Source organism: Strongylocentrotus purpuratus, unplaced genomic scaffold (assembly GCF_000002235.5).
Source record: "Strongylocentrotus purpuratus isolate Spur 01 unplaced genomic scaffold, Spur_5.0 spur5_scaffold_9, whole genome shotgun sequence".
Taxonomy (NCBI): Eukaryota; Metazoa; Echinodermata; class Echinoidea; order Camarodonta; family Strongylocentrotidae; genus Strongylocentrotus; species Strongylocentrotus purpuratus.
Genome location: NW_022145615.1, coordinates 29,496,292 through 29,517,058, shown reverse-complemented (window position 1 = coordinate 29,517,058; position 20,767 = coordinate 29,496,292). Strand labels below are relative to the sequence as shown.

At 36.0% G+C, this 20,767-nt stretch overlaps 1 protein-coding gene across 1 annotated transcript in view; it reads right to left on the bottom strand.

Moving 5' to 3' along the window:
- LOC100892095 (ankyrin repeat and death domain-containing protein 1A) overlaps nucleotides 1-20,767 on the bottom strand; it is a 42,495-nt gene that overhangs the window by 6,693 nt on the left and 15,035 nt on the right. The window contains exons 9-13 of the mRNA XM_030976603.1: nucleotides 20,192-20,290; nucleotides 19,029-19,037; nucleotides 12,589-12,687; nucleotides 11,787-11,885; nucleotides 6,449-6,547 (exon numbers count right to left, since the gene is read on the bottom strand). Of these exons, the coding sequence (XP_030832463.1) occupies nucleotides 6,449-6,547; nucleotides 11,787-11,885; nucleotides 12,589-12,687; nucleotides 19,029-19,037; nucleotides 20,192-20,290 (405 nt within the window). The remainder of the gene's footprint in view (nucleotides 1-6,448; nucleotides 6,548-11,786; nucleotides 11,886-12,588; nucleotides 12,688-19,028; nucleotides 19,038-20,191; nucleotides 20,291-20,767) is intronic.

Genomic DNA, 20,767 nt, shown 5'->3' with positions numbered 1-20,767 from the left:
CAGATAACTTCTAATTAAGAGAAACTGGGTCAACCGAATCTTGATGTTTTACTAAATGTAAATGCAGAGGATAAATTAATCATAAGCGCATTAAAGGTACTATGTCCCATTTGCAGGCCAAAGAATTTTTTTTTTAAAAGGTAAAGTTCCTTCAAAATATAAATTCAAATTTATTCATGTTTCCAACATAACATTACAACTCAATTATAAGCATGTAAAACAAATATAAGAAATACATGTTAGTTGTCGAATCGACTTCAGGGATTCCTTTTAGTAAGTAGTCTGGTTTTCAGATCATTGTACCCAATGGTCGTAATTTTTTGGCTGCGCAAGATTCGATCAGATTAATTTCGGCTATTACAAGAAGTGGGTAATTGATGAAGACAAATGCCAATGTACCCTAGTACAGCTCATTTTATGTATGTTATTACCAAAGAAGAAGAAAAAGCCAGTCAGTCACTCAATAGTGTCTGACAGTGGTAAAGTCTTAAAAGTAAACGGGTTTCCTTGCATAATTCAAATACTAGGACACTGCTAACGTTTAAGTTTCATAGTTCCTGAAAAGTTCTACAGAAGTCAATGTTGGCTTCAAAAGGAATACAATACCTTTAAAGCCAGGAATAACACCTTCATACTGGTACTTGATAAGTGTTTCGTGGTACATGGTTGATATTGATTTTTGCTTTGTTTGAGCATTTACTACTAAAGTTATCTAATTTGTAAGAGTTTGGAAAAGTAGACTGAAAATCTCCAATCAAACCTAGTATAGTTACAGGTGTCCAAAAGAGAAATTTCTCTCTCTCTGTTTTTTCTGAGTGCCATTCTTAAACTCACTTGGGGTTTTTGAAATATATTAATAAAATAAGTAAGTTTTCAAATGAATATTTCACCCGGTAATCTTCGATTAATACTAAAAACGAAATTTCGTCATGGCGTGAGTTATGAAATACTACATTGTACACCATTATAGTATCAATCACTTTTATTTAGTTGCTGTATGTAAATCAATTCGCATATTTTAAAGAAGCGATCATGTACTTTATGAGGAGAGAACATTTTCTTCCTTGTTTTATAACTCAGCTTGGAAAACGTAAGGATGACTTTAAGCTATTAAAAATGTATGTCAATTGAGGTCCTTAAATAGACAATGCGTGGGTGACGTTTTCTCTCCTCCACCCCTTCAGTTTTCTGAGGTTTTTTTGAATATATTTCATTCATATATATATATATATGAAACTCGTTCTTTATATTTGAACAATACTCTCTCAGTATGACGTCTTGCAAGATAAATAGAAACTGTAATTGTTTTTCGGTATAAACGACACCTTATGGAGGCAGTTCTAAGGAGAGAAAGTGGAAAAAGGGAAGTCCTAGATCAATTCTAGACAAGGAGGAAATGCAGAGAGCGGTAGCAGAGTATAACACATGTGTGAAAAATGCGAAAAAAAGCATTTCATCAGAATTTGATCTCCAAAGCTAGCAGCAAGGAACTCTTTCAGATAGTTAACAAGTTGACAATTGAAAAACCAGGTCAACATTTGCCCTCCCATAGCACAAGTTTGGAGCTTGCACAAAGATTTTCGAACTTCTTCGTTGATAAAGTATGTCAACTGGAGATGGATACTGACTCTTCATCATCATCACTTCCCTACAATGACTTGAGGAAGACATCTAAACCAAGCTGCTCTTTGGAAAAGTTTCTCCCAGTGACTCAATCCGACGTCGCTCGCATCATAAAGTCATCCAAGATCAAAGCTTGTCCCCTTGACCCTCTACCGGCAATGGTATTCAAGAACTGTGTCGAGGTTCTGCTCCCGGCTATCACTGATATCATAAATCAGTCCTTGCAGACGGGCATCTTTCCAGCTTCCCTCAAGTCCTCGCTCGTCATTCCCACACTGAAAAAACCCAGTTTAGAACCAGAGAGCCTCAATCACTACCGCCCATATCTAATCTACCATTTCTTGGAAAAGTGATTGAACGTGTCGTCTGTAAGCAACTAATGTCATACCTTGATGGAAACTCTCTTCTGGCGTCTAGGCAGTCTGCCTACAGGCAGTATCACAGTGTGGAAACAGCCCTAGTAAGAGTCCAAAATGATCTTCTCCAAACTTTGGATAGCAGAAATGAAGCAATCCTTGTCTTATTGGACCTTACCTCCGCATTTGATACGGTCGACCATCATATTCTTCTAACTGGGCTGAAAGAAAGATTTGGTATCACAGGCATTGCTGCTGACTGGTTAGCGTCATATCTTTCCAATCGGCAACAGCGAGTGTTGGTTGATCAAGCAACATCTGATCCAATTAGTCTTCGATGGGGCGTCCCCCAAGGATCAGTAATTGGCCCGTTGCTATTTGTATGCTATACAACTCCAGTTCAACAGATAATTCATGCACATGGCCTGTCCTGCATGATGTATGCAGATGACACACAGCTGTACATCTCTATGAACTCCGATGACAGAAATCGAGCAATCAGAAAGCTTGATGTGTGTCTTAAGGAGGTTCGAACGTGGATGGGAGGTAACCATCTCTTCTTAAATGACAACAAGACGGAAGTATTACATGTATCATCTCACATGAAGAGCAACCAGGAACTGCCACCTTTCTGCTTTGGAGAAATCAAGCCCGCTGAAGCTGTCCGGGACCTAGGGGTAGTCATCGACAAACATCTATCTCTTCGTCGCCACATAAATTTGGTGTGTCGCAGAGCTTCGTTCGCCTTAAGAAGAATTGGTGGTATTCGCCATCTCCTTAACCAGAAGACAACAGAAATACTGATCCATGCGTTTGTCACATCACTGCTGGACAACTGTAACAGTCTTCTCTTCGGCGTTCCGGACAAAGACATTTCCAAACTCCAACGAATTCAGAACTCTGCCGCCCGTCTTGTATCTATGTCAAGTAAATACAATCACATCACTCCCATCTTAAAGGAGCTCCATTGGTTACCTATTCCGGCACGCATCCACTACAAAGTTATCCTGCTCACATTTAAAGCAATCCATGGCCTTGCTCCTACTTACCTATCCGAGTTGATAGCCCAATATCTACCAACCAGATCACTCAGATCTGCCTCGCAAAATCTGCTAGTAATAAATAGAAGCCGAACCAAAACTTTCGGTGACAGGTCATTTGAATGTGCTGCACCAACCCTTTGGAACTCTCTTCCTAGCACTCTACGTGCTCAATCAGACAAAGACATGTTCCAGAAAGAGCTCAAGACATATTTGTTTAACATTTCCTTTTAATTTTGTACTGGTTCCAAAGGGTTGGTGCAGCACATACCATCTTTGTAATCATATTTATATTGTTGTATAATTATAATCATTTTCAAATATTACATGTATCACCTTTAATAGAAGCTATTTTCGATTTGTCTAATGTATAACGTATGCCTACTTGTAAGTTTTGATTATAATTATATGTAATTATTTCTATATATGTCTTTATTTCTATTGTCTTCTACATTTGTAAAGCGCATTGGTATTACCTTCGGTAATTAAATGCGCTATATAAGAGCTAACTATTATTATTATTATTAGTTCTTACGGTGCCTTACGAGACTCATTTTAATACACAATTGTATGTCAATTTTCGTTATATATACACACGCCCACGTACGCACTCACGCACGCACACACTCACACCCACACACACGTCCATGACGCCCGCACTTATTTGCAATCAACCATGCAATCAACCTGTCTCTGTGGCTTGGTGTGTTTATCAAGAAAACCAAGTTCAGTTTCTGACGCGGGCGTTTTTAAATCGTTGCAGTTTTCCCAGAAGGTTTTTTTTTAATTTAGGCATTATTCAATCTTTTTCTGTTACATTTGTTTCTCGCTGCCAATGCTGCTTGTATTGATTATTTCATGACAAATATATATCTGTCTATATATAGAATAATTGTTTAAAATTAAAAAACTATTGCTTCATGATTAACCACCCAATTCAAAATATCAATGATAAACGGATTACACATATATTTTTATATTCCTAAAGTAATGTTGTATTTGTGAGCAAACTCGTCTTGGTATTGATTTTTGGACATGTATGCATGAATACGGAAATATGAGATTGTGCGAAAACCACAGGCAGGCAATATTTTTTGCCTCTCTTTTCCCCAAATCAGTATGTCAAAAATAAAACATTTATTCTTTATGATATAATCTAATATCTCTCTATAGTTTTGATAATACAATTTTGATAAATAAACTGAAATTCCTAGGCATGCCATTTGTTAATGTTTTTCTTTCTTCAATGGCTTAAATGCCGTATATCTACCGTATCAAAGCAGTGTACAAATATTCGTTTACACGTTTTAGCACCCATGCCCAAACAAAATAAGAGAAATCTAAGTTGTTAAGGGATAAATTAGGGACAAGTGTGACACCGTTATTCTATCTTTAAAAGTTATCTCTAATGAAAGTCAAAATATGGCCCCATGTATCCGATTCATTCACCTTCATGCGCCCTTGAAATAATCACATTACTGAATCGAATCTCACATCAGCCAGAAATCGACTATAAACTATGTATGCTCATTGCGATTAAAATGGGGCAGCAATGCTCATGGGTGAAGTGTCTGGTTCATCTAAAATCCTGAGAGTTTAACAAAATAACAGGTACACGAACTTCATAATAATTCCATAGACATATAAATATAATTATATGCTTTCACACTTTTAAATGAATCCACCTCTCTCTCTCCCTCTCTCTCTCTCTCTTTTTCTCTCTCTCTTCTCTCTCGTACTCTGTCCCCCCTCAAAATTCCCTTCGATTTTTCATATCAGTAGTCAGTTGTCAGATGAGATTATTCCACTAAATATCATCTACCGGAATGAGATGACTACATTTTGGGGTCCCAATTTCAGATTCCGGTGCCTTTTCACATTACATTTTTGGGAGGCGTAATCGATTGAATTTGTAATATAGCTCCAGCACTATTATTTATGTATCGATATGAACTATACTTTGACACGCTTACTAAGCTTGATTGGAATATACATTTCTCTCCACGACTATTGATTTTTCAATTTTATGAAACCCTGTCCCTCGACTTGTTTTTGAATTTTTATTATACCCTAGATTTATCGAATTTTCCATGCGACATCCTAACATTCCGAAAAAAAGAGGTAGACAAAGTATAATCAATTTCAAAATACTTTACGTCATCAAATGAAACAACGATTTATCACACAGTTACACAAAATAAAGCTAACCATTCCCATTTAAATTGATGATACACTGTGAAAACAATACTTATCAGCCTATGTATCTAAGTTCTGAAGAAAAAAATGTTGTTATATTTTATTCCACTTAATATTAGTCGTCTTAAAGATACGTTGTCCCTTTTGAAGCCAACAACAAATTCTGTAGAACTTTGCAGGAATTATGAATATGTTATGTATGTCCTATCTGTGAAATTTAAACATTAGCAGTGTCCTAATATTCAAACTATGCAAGGAAACCCGTTAACTTGCTAGACTTCACTGTCAGACACTATTCAGTGACTGACTGGCTTGTCTTCTTCTTCGGTAATAGCATACATAAAATGAGCTGTAAAGGGTGCATGAGCATTTGTCTACATCAATAACCCATTTCTTGTAATGGCCAAAATTAGACTGATTTAATCTTTGCGCAGCATAAAACGTACGACCATTCGGTTCAATGTTCTGAAAATCAGACTATTACTTACTGGCTCTATAGCTCTGAAGTCGATTCGACAACTAATAGTCGTTATTTTCCCACTTAAAGACATTTTCAAACATAGATTTTGTTTTGTTCAGTTCTCAGGAAAACAGCAAATTTTCCTAACACATCATCTTGAATAAAATGAAATATATACCTACATTCGGACTGGAATCAATGTTCATTAAGCTGTAATCTGCTTCGAAAACATCCGAGACGGTATCCTATTTCCATCAGGGAAATTCCATGAAATATACTTCCTCCCTCAGTGATATAATGTGATGTACGCATCGTATGAGTCTGTGTGTTTTATGTTTCTTTGAAAATGTTACTTCTTACCATCAGGGAAATTCCATGAAATATACTTCCTCCCTCAGTGATATAATGTGATGTACGCATCGTATGAGTCTGTGTATTTATGTTTCTTTTAAAATGTTACTTCTTTCCATCAGGGAAATCCCATTAAATATACTTCCTCCCTCAGAGATTAAATGGTGTACGTATTGTAAGAATCTGTGTAGTTTTTATTTTTCTCTTTAAACTATGTGATTCTGTAAGCGCATTGGTACTTTTTGTTTAAACCTCCTAAACAATCAATAATATTGATTTTATTCACCTGTGCTTCTTCTATAAATATAAGCCATGAACGACATATATACATTTATATGCATTCAAATAATGTCATTAATTATGTTTTGTACTTCTGTCAGGTGAAGATATCGTAATGTTTATAGAAACGCCACCTTTCTTACCTTCTCTTGTATTTGCACATTAATTCCAGCCACGAGTAGAAGTTCCACGATATCTGCAAGTCCGTTTTCAGTCGCCTCGTGAAGAGCCGATCTTCTCTTCTGCGGAAAGAAAAAAAAATCAGTACTTTTGTTGTTGTTGAAATTTGTGATATAATTTATCCCCTTTCATCTTTTACCAGCAAACTGTTCTGGCTCCCCCCCCCCCCAAAAAAGGGAACAAAGGCATTAAAACAACTAAATATCATACTAAAATGATATCAGATAAGACAAAGGTTTCATGGTCAGTAATGCATTATTATACATGCTTATTCTATTAGATTAATTGTTTCCACGTATCTTTAATATGATTTTACCACGTATGTAATTATGCTCATGTTAAAATATCAATATAAGTTTTCTAATAAATACAAAATACAAAATACATGATAGTTGCTTTGAGTAGTTGAGTGATAGATTACTAATGGTGCATGGAGTGTAAGATTGGAAGTAAGATGGTGGAATGAAGGGGGAACGTCAGGTGTTGTTGGTGATGGGTGCGGTTGTTGCATTGATTGTTGTTATGGTGGTAATTAAAGTGGTGTCAATGGCGATATTGTTGGCGGTTGAAGTTTAATGTTGTTGATGGTGATTATGGTAGGATGGTGTTGTTGTTGGTATTTGAAGTGCTAGTAGTGGTGGTGGGTGTGGTGGAGATAGTATGTTCTTTCTGAAGGAATTATGCATAGATTTGAATGAAGAGCGGACGTCTCGTTGAAAATGCGATAAAAGACCTTGAATTAGCCACAATTCTTTCTTTGGGGTTTTCAAATGTTTTATCGGAGGATTTTTCAAAAAGGGTCCCTCTCGAGACGATCTTCCCGATTTCAGGCTTTCAGATACTCAAGGAAAGATTTAAAGCCGAGCCGAGCCGCGTCGCACCACGACCTGATTGTTTAAGTAAAAGCCCACTCCAATTTGATTTTTCGAGTGCAATCGCGAAAAATAGAAATAAAGGAGATGAAGATCGCAACAAGAGGTTCAAGAAAAGAATAGAGGCTGTACAGGCGAATAAATGTTTTACGCAAGGCCTAACAAAAAAGATGTTGTATTGCCCTTTGCGACCGACCTAAAAAAAAATTGAAATCGACGGTCGGCTTTAAAAAAAAAATGTTAAAAAAAAAAAAATGTATTCAAAACTGAGAAATATCAGCCCAAAGAGGGAGTTTAAAAATTAAAAAAAGATTTTAAAAAAAGAAAGATTTCCGACCGACCGACCCATGTTTTGGCACCTAAAGGGCAATACAATATCTTTTTTTAGGCCTAATAGATGGAGACATATTTCTCACAAAACCAGAGTAACCAAGCACTGCCAATAGTTATGAAAGACCGGCCCCGAGACAGGATTTGTGGTCAACAAGATGACGGATTGTCATTCCTCAGACACCTTTCTATGATCTCCGTATCACCTTACACGATTCATCAGTGTCATTAATAGGCTATTGTAAGAGCAATATCTAGTCTGATCGATTTCTTGATAGCCTACGGATAGCCCTCGGAGAAACTTAAAAGAAACTGTACATAACGAAATCCATCCAATGGTCGCTTTAAAAGAAATCTAGAGACCTGTATAATATAGCCATATCACGGATATCATGCAACATCTATGATAGCCAGTGTACTTTTATGGAAAAAGATATGACTCGTGCATATTGCCAATCTATATAATCGTGTGACCCCCCCCCCCCCCCCCCCTTTGCGATCTAAAAAGCAGGTTGTTTGTTTTGGGGGTTAAAGTTAATCGCGTACCAATCAAGGATTGATTTCCTAAGCGAGGCGAAATGAATATTTTGTTTACTTGGATATAGCCTGCCTGTAGAATGACAAAGAGTATGGACAAAAATTATGACAAATGTCAAACTTTCTTCATTATTCGAAATTTTTGCAGAAAATGAAAAATAAACTTTCCTTGATTGTTGATTACTCTAGAGAGGAAATAAATCAGTTCTTTTATAATTGTATATATATATATATATATATATATACATATGCTGAGCACCTAAACATTACGAAATAAACAGTACGGTGGGCTGTACTGCAAGTAAAGAAGAAGAAATCTCTCATGCCTCGTTCAAATATATGTACATTGGTTGGATGAAGTCATCATATTTTTACTGTAATACTAATAGCGATAGTGAAGGAGTTCTTAAATCCTTAAAGAAAAAACAACTTCTCGTTATCTTTTTAAAGCTTTTGTCGCGATCTTATTGGGCATTTCTAATATTCACGTATGATAGACCTATGTAGGCTTATCTAAGACTATAGGCACGTCCGAATAAATAATCGATATGATCGACATTTTAAACTCTAAGTATGTCAGGAAACCACCGCTTATTGCATGATCATATTGCATAAAATATGAAATTTGGACTTCTGTAACAAAACATTACATTTAAGGAGTTAAACGAATGTAATATATAGTAGGGGGGGGGGGGTCATACATTTGCCCAACACTTTTGATTGTGCACGATGTTAGGCCAAATTGTGTGTCCAACCAGCTTAGTGCATTCCTGGTACCTTAATTTGGATAATCTTTTGTCCAGTTAGAGTGAAAATACAGGACAGTTACTTCTACTAACAAATATTACCAAAGTTGAGCAGAATGGATTGTGATGTAGTCATTGGACAACTCTCCCGTTCTGTCGTGTACAAAAATATAATTAATTTCATTTTTTGCTCAAGTGCCTTCTACCTTGGGCACTACTCAAATATATTATGGATGGAATGTCCCAAACTGGTTGGACACATAATCATTCTAGTGTATTTTTAAGAGTGTACATTTTCAATAAAAACAACATGATGTATATGCCTCTTTCATCAACTAATTTTAGGTATTACAAGTCGATATTTCTGTTTAAATTCTATTTAGAAATACGGAGGGTCAGACAGGTGTCAAGTGTCAAATTTTAGCTGTCAACAAGGTAATTGGTCATATATTTATAGCATCGTTACCATTTTTATTACAGTTTTCATGACTTGTAAAAAGGTTGAGATACAAAAAGAAAATTTTGGATCTGGCAATGGCAAGAAAAGTCGAGGGACAAGGGAGAAGAGAAATAAGAATTGTAGGGAAGTCTGTGGAGATGGCTGGAGAACAAAGAAAAGAAAGACCTGGGTAAGGGGGAAGTTCATGGCAAAGGCTAGAAAGTAGAAACAGAGAGTTGTGGAATGGCATGGTCACCAAAGCAATAGATGCGGTACGTAGAGATGGAGAGAACGGCATGTATATCGGTAATGACTGATGTCCTAGGGGGTAGTTATCCGGGGGTGATTTTCCAGGGGGTAATTGTCCTGGTACGTTACAAACTGTCTGTGTGGGGTAGACTGGTCATCAAATTTTATGACCAAAATTATATGATTATCAAATTATTTTTTAAAAATGACCTCTTTGAAACCTGCGATGTGTAGATATGCAAAAGGTAGAAGACTGTATTATTATATATTCCACATAATTCTAAAATACTGATGACTATTACAATGGGAATATCAAATTATGACACAATATGTAATGGATACTATCAATTAATATTCTGTATTTATCAATATTTGGAACACAAACCATTCATACATGTACGTGTTTGTTGTTATTATTATTATCATTCATTACTAGAACTACAATGACTAAGTTTGTCAAGCGATGACCGCCAGTCACGGACATACATGTACAGCATGGCAGACCCTGGGGCGGAAATGGTCGCCCCTCCCTACTGCAAAAAAGAATGGTGGTAAAACTAATATTCCTATTCTTAAAAGGGCTGTCAGAGACTTGACGTTTCTGAAAGTTGTCAAAGATTTCGGCGACACGAATGTTGGAAACTCTTTCGACCCTTAGGTCATCTTCGGCCGTAAGACATGGACTCACTGTTTAAGAAATTACCGGTTTTATGAAAGACGTTGGAAAGTCAGGCATAATGTTCAGGCGCGTTGTTCATGTTGCAATAACATGAATAATCGATGTGGTTCAACTAGCAAGTAGATATGACTCACTCATAAACGGAATCGACACACAAGAGGCAATTTGAACACGGGAAATGTAATTATCTACCTCTGCCATCGATAACTTCCTCAAGGTTCAAGGTTCATTTTATTTCTTTCTTTCACAACATTTTTACATATAATAATAGAACAAAAAACAGCATAAGAAAAAACAATTTAAGTGCAATTTTAAGTCGATATATAATCCAACTGAAAGAAAGTGGAGACCTTAGAAAAGCTGGGCTTGTAAGAGCAAGGTCCCCATATAATAACATAATCCATCAATGTTTCACTTTTAAAAACATGTTAGCACGCAAGCGTATCACATCTAATCCATTATGACGTCACATTAAATGTGGAATGATGGGTAATTGGTAGGGCATTCAGTCGTGTTGTTAACCCTTCAATAATGTGCTAATGGCGTCTTACTTAATGGACCTTGGAGGCCATGGGGTTATTATGGGAAGAAGCGATTCATCAGTCTTGAAACGAAACTGTATTCTGCCTCTTTAGGGTGTCCATCTTGTCTATTTTCTTAAACCCTAAGTGTAAAGTTTGCCTTGATTCCCACGATATTGATTGTTTGATTTACCCCGTGTTTGCCTCGTTATCGTTTTCTCTCCGCATGATGAAACACCCGTCAAGAAATAGCGGGAGGAAAATATATTCATGGCTAGAGTGCCCAAGTCTGTGATTACGCGTTACTTCTAATAAAAAATAGATTACATAATGAACACAAAATACGTATTCAACAACAACCACAAAAAAGTAAAAATCGATTGGGTTTCCATTCGGACCATTCGTGGAGTTGCGTAGTGTTGCGTACCGACTACGCCGAGCGTACACTGCCCTACACGCAATCAATGAACATGTTTATTTTTTTCGCGTACATTCGGCGTAGACACTAGACGCGAAAAGTACGAATTTTTAACGTAAGTCTACGCAACACTATAATTATGCTACTATACGCCTTGCATACGCAATAGTACGCTACCCTACGCCGGTCCGTTGTGGCGTGCGCCTGTATTCAAGCTAACAATGGAAGTTACAAGGACGCAGGTTCGAAATTGAGTCACGCCTTTCGGATGGTGACGTTTAAAGGTCGGTCCCCAGACGTAAATAATCATATCTGATTGATACACGTTTGTAAAAACCCAATACACACACACACACACGCACACGCACACAGTGGCATGAATGCCCTGCCATAGTTAAGTACAACTTGAAGTCAGTCTTAGTCTTTGTGAAACACTCCCCTGGTCGTGAAAAACGATCAAGTGCAGATTTACAGCTTTAGAATATAAATATCCAATTTTATTCAACTTACCTCATTGAGTACGTTGACTTTACACCGACAAGATAGAAGCGTCTTTACACTCTCGATGTGACCCAACGTGGAGGCAACGTGTAAAGGGGTGTTGTCGTACTAGAAATATAAAATGTCAAATAGAGGAAACACCTTTTTTAAATGAAGGGGAAGACGTAAGAGTTCAAATTTTGTCATATCTACATCTAATTATTTAAAAAAACGAAAGTTTATCTTGGATTGGAAGTGGCTTAGTTAATTATTGTTGTTATCATTATTATTATAATTATTATCATTACTGTTAATATTATAAATATCATTTTGATTACGATGAAGATGATGATTATTATTATTTTTATCATCCTCTTTATCATTACCACTATTATCATTAGTATAATAATAATAATAATAATAATAATAATAATAACAATAATAATAATAACAAAGGTAATACTGATCTTACTTTTATTATGCTATTTAGTATTATTAATATTAGCATAAATATTCTCAGTAAAATTAATAGTAGTAATATCATTTTTATTATTATTTTCATCATTATTATTATTATTATTATTATTATTATTATTATTATTATCATTCCTTCACTATTATTATTATTATCAGTGCTATCATTATTATTATTGTTATTATGACTATCATTTGTTATCATAATTGCTATTATTATCGTTATTACTATTATTTTCATTATCATTATTGTTGTTATAATCAATATTATTATTATCAGTGGCGTAGAGATGACTTAATTATTGGGGGGCACCGTTCCCGAATACAGTATGAAATTTCCTATATTGGAAACACTTACCATTGCCTTACTGTTGAGATTACACCTATTTGAGGCTAGGACCTTGATGACAGAGGGGTGATCATTTTTCGCTGCAAAATGGGCTGCCGACATGCTTTTCTGTTGAAAAAATATATTGACAATGTTTTATCCTTTGATTAAAAGTGAAATTCTCCTGCTTGTATAATTGGATTCATCACCATATCGTTGCAAATTATACTGATTGCATAATTACATGAATACTGATAACATTATCAGACAATGATACTGATTGCACAATTATATAAATACTGAATATATAAGTACATACAATTAATACTGATTGCATAATTACATAAACACTTAAATTTCTTATTTGAGAACGCAAGCGTAAGGACACGACATCGCCAAGAGGTAACGTCTTTTTCTAAAATTACTACTGTCCATTTTCTCAATTTTGTGAGAAAGCAGAGCAAGCGAGCAAATGTATTGACATTTATTATAGAGACAATGCCAATGCGCCATTAAGATGCACCATAAATACGATGAACCAACCCGTTAACCGAAAAATTGTTAAGCGACTGTTAGTAATTTTAAAAATTAGAGGACTTCATCCATGCACCTCCCCCCAGCCTCCGGATCGGCCTCATACCCCTGTGACGAAAAATGAGCTGCCATTATAGCCATAGATACTTCACAATTTTGTTAGCTTCTGTTCTTTATTACCATTTTGGGGTTAATAAACTGTTCAGTTACACGACGTACTACTCACACGTACTTCTAGAATGATGCAATTAATCTCACTTAACAAAATGAGAACTCCGTGCTTTGCTTGAAATTTTCCAACTTTACATCAACCAGCGAGTCTTCCGTCACAGACTTTGATTACTAAACATGTATACAGCGTCCCGAGACAACCCCAAAGCAGCTTCACATTGGTGTAAATATTTAGAATTGAATGGGAAGCGTGGTAATAACTGAAAAGACCCTGTGTTCTAATGTAGTTAAACATTTATGCATATTTCTCTCCTGAATCCTTGGTTACCAACTAATTTATTCACCTCCTACGCATTATAGCATCTCTTTGGATGGAAATCACTTTGCATTGGAATCTACAAGTTGTTATGGTATGGAGGGCAAGTTAACGCGTTTTATTCGTCAAGAGAAACTTTTTTTCAAAAGGTATCCATAGATTTAATAGTAAACAGGTTTAACAACAACAACATGGTTTAATATGTAAGCATACGGTAGGCGATTATAGAAGCGTTATAGTCTCAGATCGGAAAGTAAGGACCCTGATGGGGGGGGGGGACGTTTCTCGAAACCGTCATTAGTCTAACTCCTTAGACATCCCATTGGAACGTGTTTTATAGAATTAACATGCGTTTCTATGGGATGTCCACGAACTTAGACGTAAGACGGTTTTGAGAAACTTGCCTCTGTGTGCTGTGTGATGAAGTAAGCGTTTGTGCATGCAAACTACGTCTTACGAAGAAAGTGCATCATCCTTCTAAAAACCAAAGTCGGTGTCAACGTTAGTATAACACATTATTAACTCTAACCAATTAACGTCAAACAGTACGTATACAGCATCAAAAACGTTCTAGGGCTACGTCAAGAAACCACTAACAACGATAAGCTGCTTGTTTGTTGAGCTATGAAAAACGAGAAAACATGCGTGGCATGACGTCGCATCCATCTTCAACATTTGAACATTAAAAAGGAGACATTGAACTCTAAGCGGTGTGTGAAGGGGATGGTTAATATTGATCATATTGGCCCGAATTCACAAAGGAGGTTTGTCGACAAACCGAGGTTTATGTACGTCATATGACGCGTTTTGACGCGTTTTTTACAAACCTAGTTTGTAAATAACAAAAGGAGGTTTGTCGAAACAAGAAGTTTGTCGACAAACCTCCTTTGTGAATTCGGGCCATTGAGTTTGTCCAAAAAAAGCAGTGCGTTGACAACCAAAGAGCAAAGCTTTAGATTAGACCGTTTATCTTTGTATCTCTTTTTCTTAAAGTCTCTCACACACTTTCCTGTTTATTTTCTTATTCCTCTCTCTCTCTCTCTCTCTCTCTTTCTCTCTCTCTTTACCATATGCCTCTGTATTTCTCTTACTCCTCCAAACACGTTCTCTTACTTTCTCTCTATCTCATCTATCCCCTAGAATTAAAAAAAACTCAGGTTTTCATTTCTCCCTCCCTATTTTGTCATAAATCGACTTTACTTCCTCACTCGCCTCATCATAATGAAGGAGAAAAAAATCCCTAGAGATTAATAACCATGCAACCGCAAAAATATAATCTCCGTGCTGCAGTTATTACTATTGTTAACCAATACTGAAAACATATCATGTTTCCGGGTTCTTTTACTTCTGGGGCGAAGAGGAAAGTCAGTTTTGTTTGTTCTCAATTTTCCTATCGTAGCAGTTAATATCTAGATCTGATTTTGTAAAGACACGTCTAGTATTATACTGTGCTGTGTACAAATCTTGAGATAATTATGGCCTGAAGGGGAAAAATTTATTGTCGAATGACACTTCTTATTCTGCTCTCAAAATCAACAAGTAAATGTGCAAATTGTTCAGAGTCTGATGAATGTTCACAGGAGGAGGTTGATGAAAACAGATTTGTTTTTAACAAAGTTATTGATTTTAAGACTAACGGTATGCCAAAAAACAACGACAAGAACAAAAACAATACACCTCACAAAGAAAAAAGAAAGGAGGGGCAGCTAGTTAAAAATAAATTGCAAAATATATGGCAGGAAAAATGTTATGAAGGCACGTCTAGTTGTGTATTCACGACATTCTTTTGGTTATAAAACCTTGTAGTTGTTAATTTAATTTGGTTATTTCGACCAGACATTCTCCTTCATATTTCGCGGTTCAATAAATATTCTTCCTCCCCCCCCCCCCTTTTTTTCGGGGGGGGGGTCAATTTCTAATAAAAGGTTGTCATGATTTGGCGAGGCAACACCAAAGTGGGGCATAAAATTGGCCAAATATTGATAACACAAATATAATAATACAGTGAGTGATGTATTGAGGAAGCAACACATTGTACTCCTGTGTATATATATATATATATATATATATATATAAGTGCTGAACTCAATCCTCTCTCTTTCTTTTCGTTCTTTTTATTTAAAAAAAAAAATTTCCTTTCTCTTCCTCCTCTCTCTCTCTCTCTCTCTCCCTCCACTTACTCTGATCGGTACATTTCGATCTACACGAATTAAAAGAAAAAGCTTTAATATTCTTTAAACTATCCAAACAACGCCCAAAGGAAGAAAAAACGGCGTAAATAACCATAATTTGCAAATCATATGAAAAAAAATGAAATTTCTCCTCCCAAATGAAGAAAATATGTAAATTGAGACACAGATTTTTAACCAATAAGCTCATAATCCTACGTGCCCTTTGCCACGCTGGATATATGGGTTATGCATGTATTATGAGTAAGTGTTTAGCCTTTATCAAAGGTGTGGTATTGTAAGGCTATGAAAACAGTAGAGTAGTAATAGTAGCAGTAGTAGTAGTAGTATATTAGAAGTAGTAGTAGTAGTAGTAGTAGTAGTAGTAGTAGTAGTACTACTACTACTAGTAGTAGTAGTGGTAGTAGTAGTAGTAGTTGTTGTAGTAGTAGTAGTAGTAGTAGTAGCAGTAATAATACTAGTAGTAGTAGGTAGTAGTAGTACAACGTAGTATTAGTAGTAGTAGTAGTAGTAGTAGTAGTAGCAGTAGTCTAGTAGTATGGTATTGGTAGTAGTAGTAGTAGTAGCAGTAGTAGTAGTACAATGTAGTAGTAGTAGTAGTAGTAGTAGTAGTAGTAGCAGTAGTCTAGTAGTATGGTATTGGTAGCAGTACTAGTAGTAGTGTAATATAGACGAATTCTTATCTAACAAAATTATATTTGATAATGTGAGCAACTATGTACCAATATTGGATATAAATGCAGTTTAAGAAACATGTAAAAACAAAAAATAAGCAAATTTCTTTCTGTTTTAAAAAAGATTTATACGAATTTTGTTCGCGATTTTCTACGACCTACGCTCTCTGAGTACAGAATAGCTTTATACAAAATTGCAGAAGTTTAATTTTCATTTCAAACTGGAATCAGGTGATTTAAAAAGTCTATAAATGGATCGGATGATAATGAACATTATGACCAAGAAGCTGTAGGGTGTCTGAATGAGCTAATAGGGACTTTTAGATTTGCGTGGACTGATACGTGTGACGTCCATTCAAGGCAGTGCATTAAAAGGACGTCGGTCGTACAATCCAAGTTGTCGTTGTGCAAATCTAAAAAGTCCCTAATACCGCGCTGGCGTATTCAGAAGAAATACTGCTCTAGATTGCAAGATGGTTGATAACGAATTGTTTAAAATAGACTTATGCAGGAATGCATTTAATTGATGGACTAAGTTTTTCATTACACCTATTCTAATTCACTGATTTTGCAAGCAAATTGACGTAAAATCTTGAAAAATGAGACAAATTGAATTTGGACTTATATTACAGCAGTATCATACTTTGATCGAAATTCAACGATGCAAATGTATATTATAGGGCGGACGGAATTCCAATTTACAGATCAAATTCTGTAGGTATTGTTATAAACTTAACAAGAAAGCATAAACTTTATCATCTTCAAAACGAGTACTTTTCTCATCCTACTATGTTACCTATGCTCTCCTCGGTAGAGATGGGCAATTAAATGTGAGTCTTTTCCCGTGTTTCAGCACACATTTAGGGAGAATTTTGATCAAACACAAAATGTATGACGCCTTTTTTCAAACGCATTTCATCGTGTTTCTTGCTTTTGTAATGTTAGCGGCAATGCTAGTCTATAGCTCTGACGATATTCTAAAGCCCCCCGTCCTAGACTGACGAATTGTCGTCTACCCATTGTCTTTGCTATCACTGTTCACGGAGACATCAAACAAAATAATGTAGAGCGAAATATCGTCTTTCTCAGCAAGCCGGCGACCATTGTATTATTATTATGGCAATAAAAAGCATGTTTAGTAAAGACGTTTTTGATTACATGTACGGAGACGAAATGGCTTTCTTTAGGGCGCATTCTTTTTGAAGAGTTAACCCTTGCAGGAAAGGACCTACTTTTAGGGCTAAATTGATCACAAAATTTCTTCAATTTGGTAACAAAATGCTCTTTTAATGCTACATTGTTAACAATAAAATGTAATGTCTCTAAAAGTAATGTACATGGGCGTCGATGTTGTCGAAAAGTTTTTTTAAATGGCAATTTTTTATATAAAAACGGTAATTTTGAATCTCTTAACATGTTGCCAATTGAAGGATTTGAAAGATTATTTCACATTGAAAATTGATGGTTTGAAACGCAATATAGCAATGAAACAGAAATGAATGCAGTGTGTGCAAAAATGTTCTCCCTTGCCCATGCATCTGGCATATTTTTAAATCTCTGAATCAAAAGTTATTGAGCCAAACCACAAAATGTGGAATGATTGTCGCGAAAGGGTACATGGACTATGCATATAGCTTTATCATGCACTGAATCACTACACGCTATATAGAGCTTGTTTATCAACTATTGTAACACTAAACATCAACTACAAGAGCCTAAACAAACATTCATCGTTTAACAGCACTGTCTATTCCACTATTACATTATGGAGTACCGAAGTGCTAACGACATATTCACTCGTCATCCTGGTTATTGTTTCAAAACAACAGAGCCTGTGCATGAGGTTCACCGCGACATCATTCAAGCAACGGGCTGGAGCAGGGGCAAATTCTGTGTTTGGCGGTGGTGTGATCACCACACCTCTATTTGGCACAAAATTGTTGGGACCACCAACCTTGACATCTTGACCAGTATGATGTCACATTTCGGTACTCAATCTATAATCATGATACCACGCCGATTGATTACTTTTATATTATATGTATTTGCATCATACCTGGTTATTATGATACAAATATCGGAGTGTAAATCCCCCCAAATCATTATTGTCTCATTTGGGAGGTAAACACTTCAATTGAGTGCTTGGTGTGGCCAGCTTTTAGACTGATGATTGATTATTTAAATAATGATGTGCGATGAGTCATATTAAGCGGATTAGTGACATGTATACTTTTAAAACAACAGATGGCGCTATATATCGGACACTGGCAGTGTCATCGCACCATCTAACCGCGGACCTTCTACAGTCCATGATCTAACTCGGTTTTAAACACCAACTGTTGCTTTGTGGGTCAGCAAACAAGGCAAGATTAAGGCTGCATGTAGTGCGTGTAACTGAAACTTGCATGTGAACTCTATTATTAGTGTGGTAATATGGTTCCCTTCAATTATAAAAAACTGTGTCGGGTAATGATCAATAAACATATTTTCCTGGTTGATTTCTGCTACCCAACCTCACAAGGCCATCCAGTTTGTTAGTCATCACACACCAACATCAATAATCTATAACTGTTCCATATTACTTACCGCTCTTTCCTGTTCACGGATCATGCAATGGAAATAGATATTACAAATAAATATACAGCACCGTTGCCATTTTTATGACATAATGAATAATAGTTGCTTGCGTAAGAAGGATCGTTTTCATGGCGGTTTACATGATCAGAATTGATTGATTTACTGATATTCAATTTGGAAATATATCACGTTTGAAAGTCAAGGAGTTCGTGAAACCTTTCTCTGAACACAAAAGTGAATGGTTGCCCCGATATCGCACCTAAAGATAAGGTTAACTTCTGGTAATGATAAAATCGAATTCTTACAGAATCCAACCAAACTTACACTGAATGTTCAAAATTACAAATAAATGACATGTGCCGAACACTTTTGGTAGAAAATGTATAGGGGCTGAGTATTGAGCACAAAAAGATAAAGAAATCAAGCTAGGTAAGTAGGCCCGACACCAAGTGGTCAACACAGGTCACCATTTGCAAAATTAATGAGAGTTGTGGTTTTATTGAAGATGATTTCCAGCAAATTTGTGTGAGGTTGTTTTTATTTTACGGGTTCAAACAATCAAGCTAATGCAGAATAAACAATCCAGAATGAGTTATAGCCATGTTCTCTCAACATAGTATTACGATGTCCATACCAGAGCTCAAGATTACCTTAAATTCTGTCAAATGTTGATAACTGGATAGACATTTATCGAATCATAATTATGTTAGCCTAATAACAGCAGAGAATATCGTTTCGAAATGACATCAAACAATCATAATGGAGAGGATGCCTCGCAACATATTTAATGACATTATAAATGGAATCTAGATCATTTGAAACAACATCATCTTTAGAGAAGTAATTCAAGTGCCATTAACAAAATAGTGGTAGATTTTAAAATTGTGAATGAGTGCCTGTTTGATTGATTGATTAACCAATTTATTGATTGACTAATTCGTCCCTATTTTCACGAAGTGACGGTAGTGAGGAAAATCGTAACGCAAAGTGAATGCAAATTTTATTCACTACCGTCACTTCGTGAAAATATTATTGATTAATCGGTTGACTGATTGATTCATTAATTGAATGTTTGGTTGATTGGTTGACTGACTGTCTGAATAAATGATTGATTGACAGACAGGCAGGCAGACAGACTGAACAATGAATGAATAGAATAATCATGAACTTACGTTTGCTTGGGCATTGCCGTCAGCTCCCTTAGAGAGAAGCAGTTCAACGATGCTTGCATGACCCGATTCGGCAGCCATAAGAAGAGGTGTTTTCCCTTCCTGTACTCAAGAGATATTAACACATTGAATTGTATAAGCATCGCCTATGTGAATTTACTTATCCTTAAATCAACATATTTGGAGGAAAAATGGAGATAACGTAGAGTTCATGAAACGGATATAAATTAAATGGACAATATCTGCATGCATGTTGAGCATATGATCTCATTAATCTTCAAATGAACATATTTGGAAACTGTGAAGATGAGTACGTAGATTTCTTGAAACGGATATGAAACCAATATCTGCATGCAAGTTGAGTCAGTCTATATTTTATCATATTTATGAAAACTAAATTTATTGTGTTCCACTGTAATTCTGTGAATGAAGGCTAGTTTCGTTGCACGAGTATAGGCTAGGCATTTCCAGTGCAAACCAAAGCATATTGGCTCAACCCTAATTACAGCTATAACCGTATGATAGATTAGAAAACCTATATTATAACCCTTGGATGCAGGCGTTCTGACCAGTTTTAAA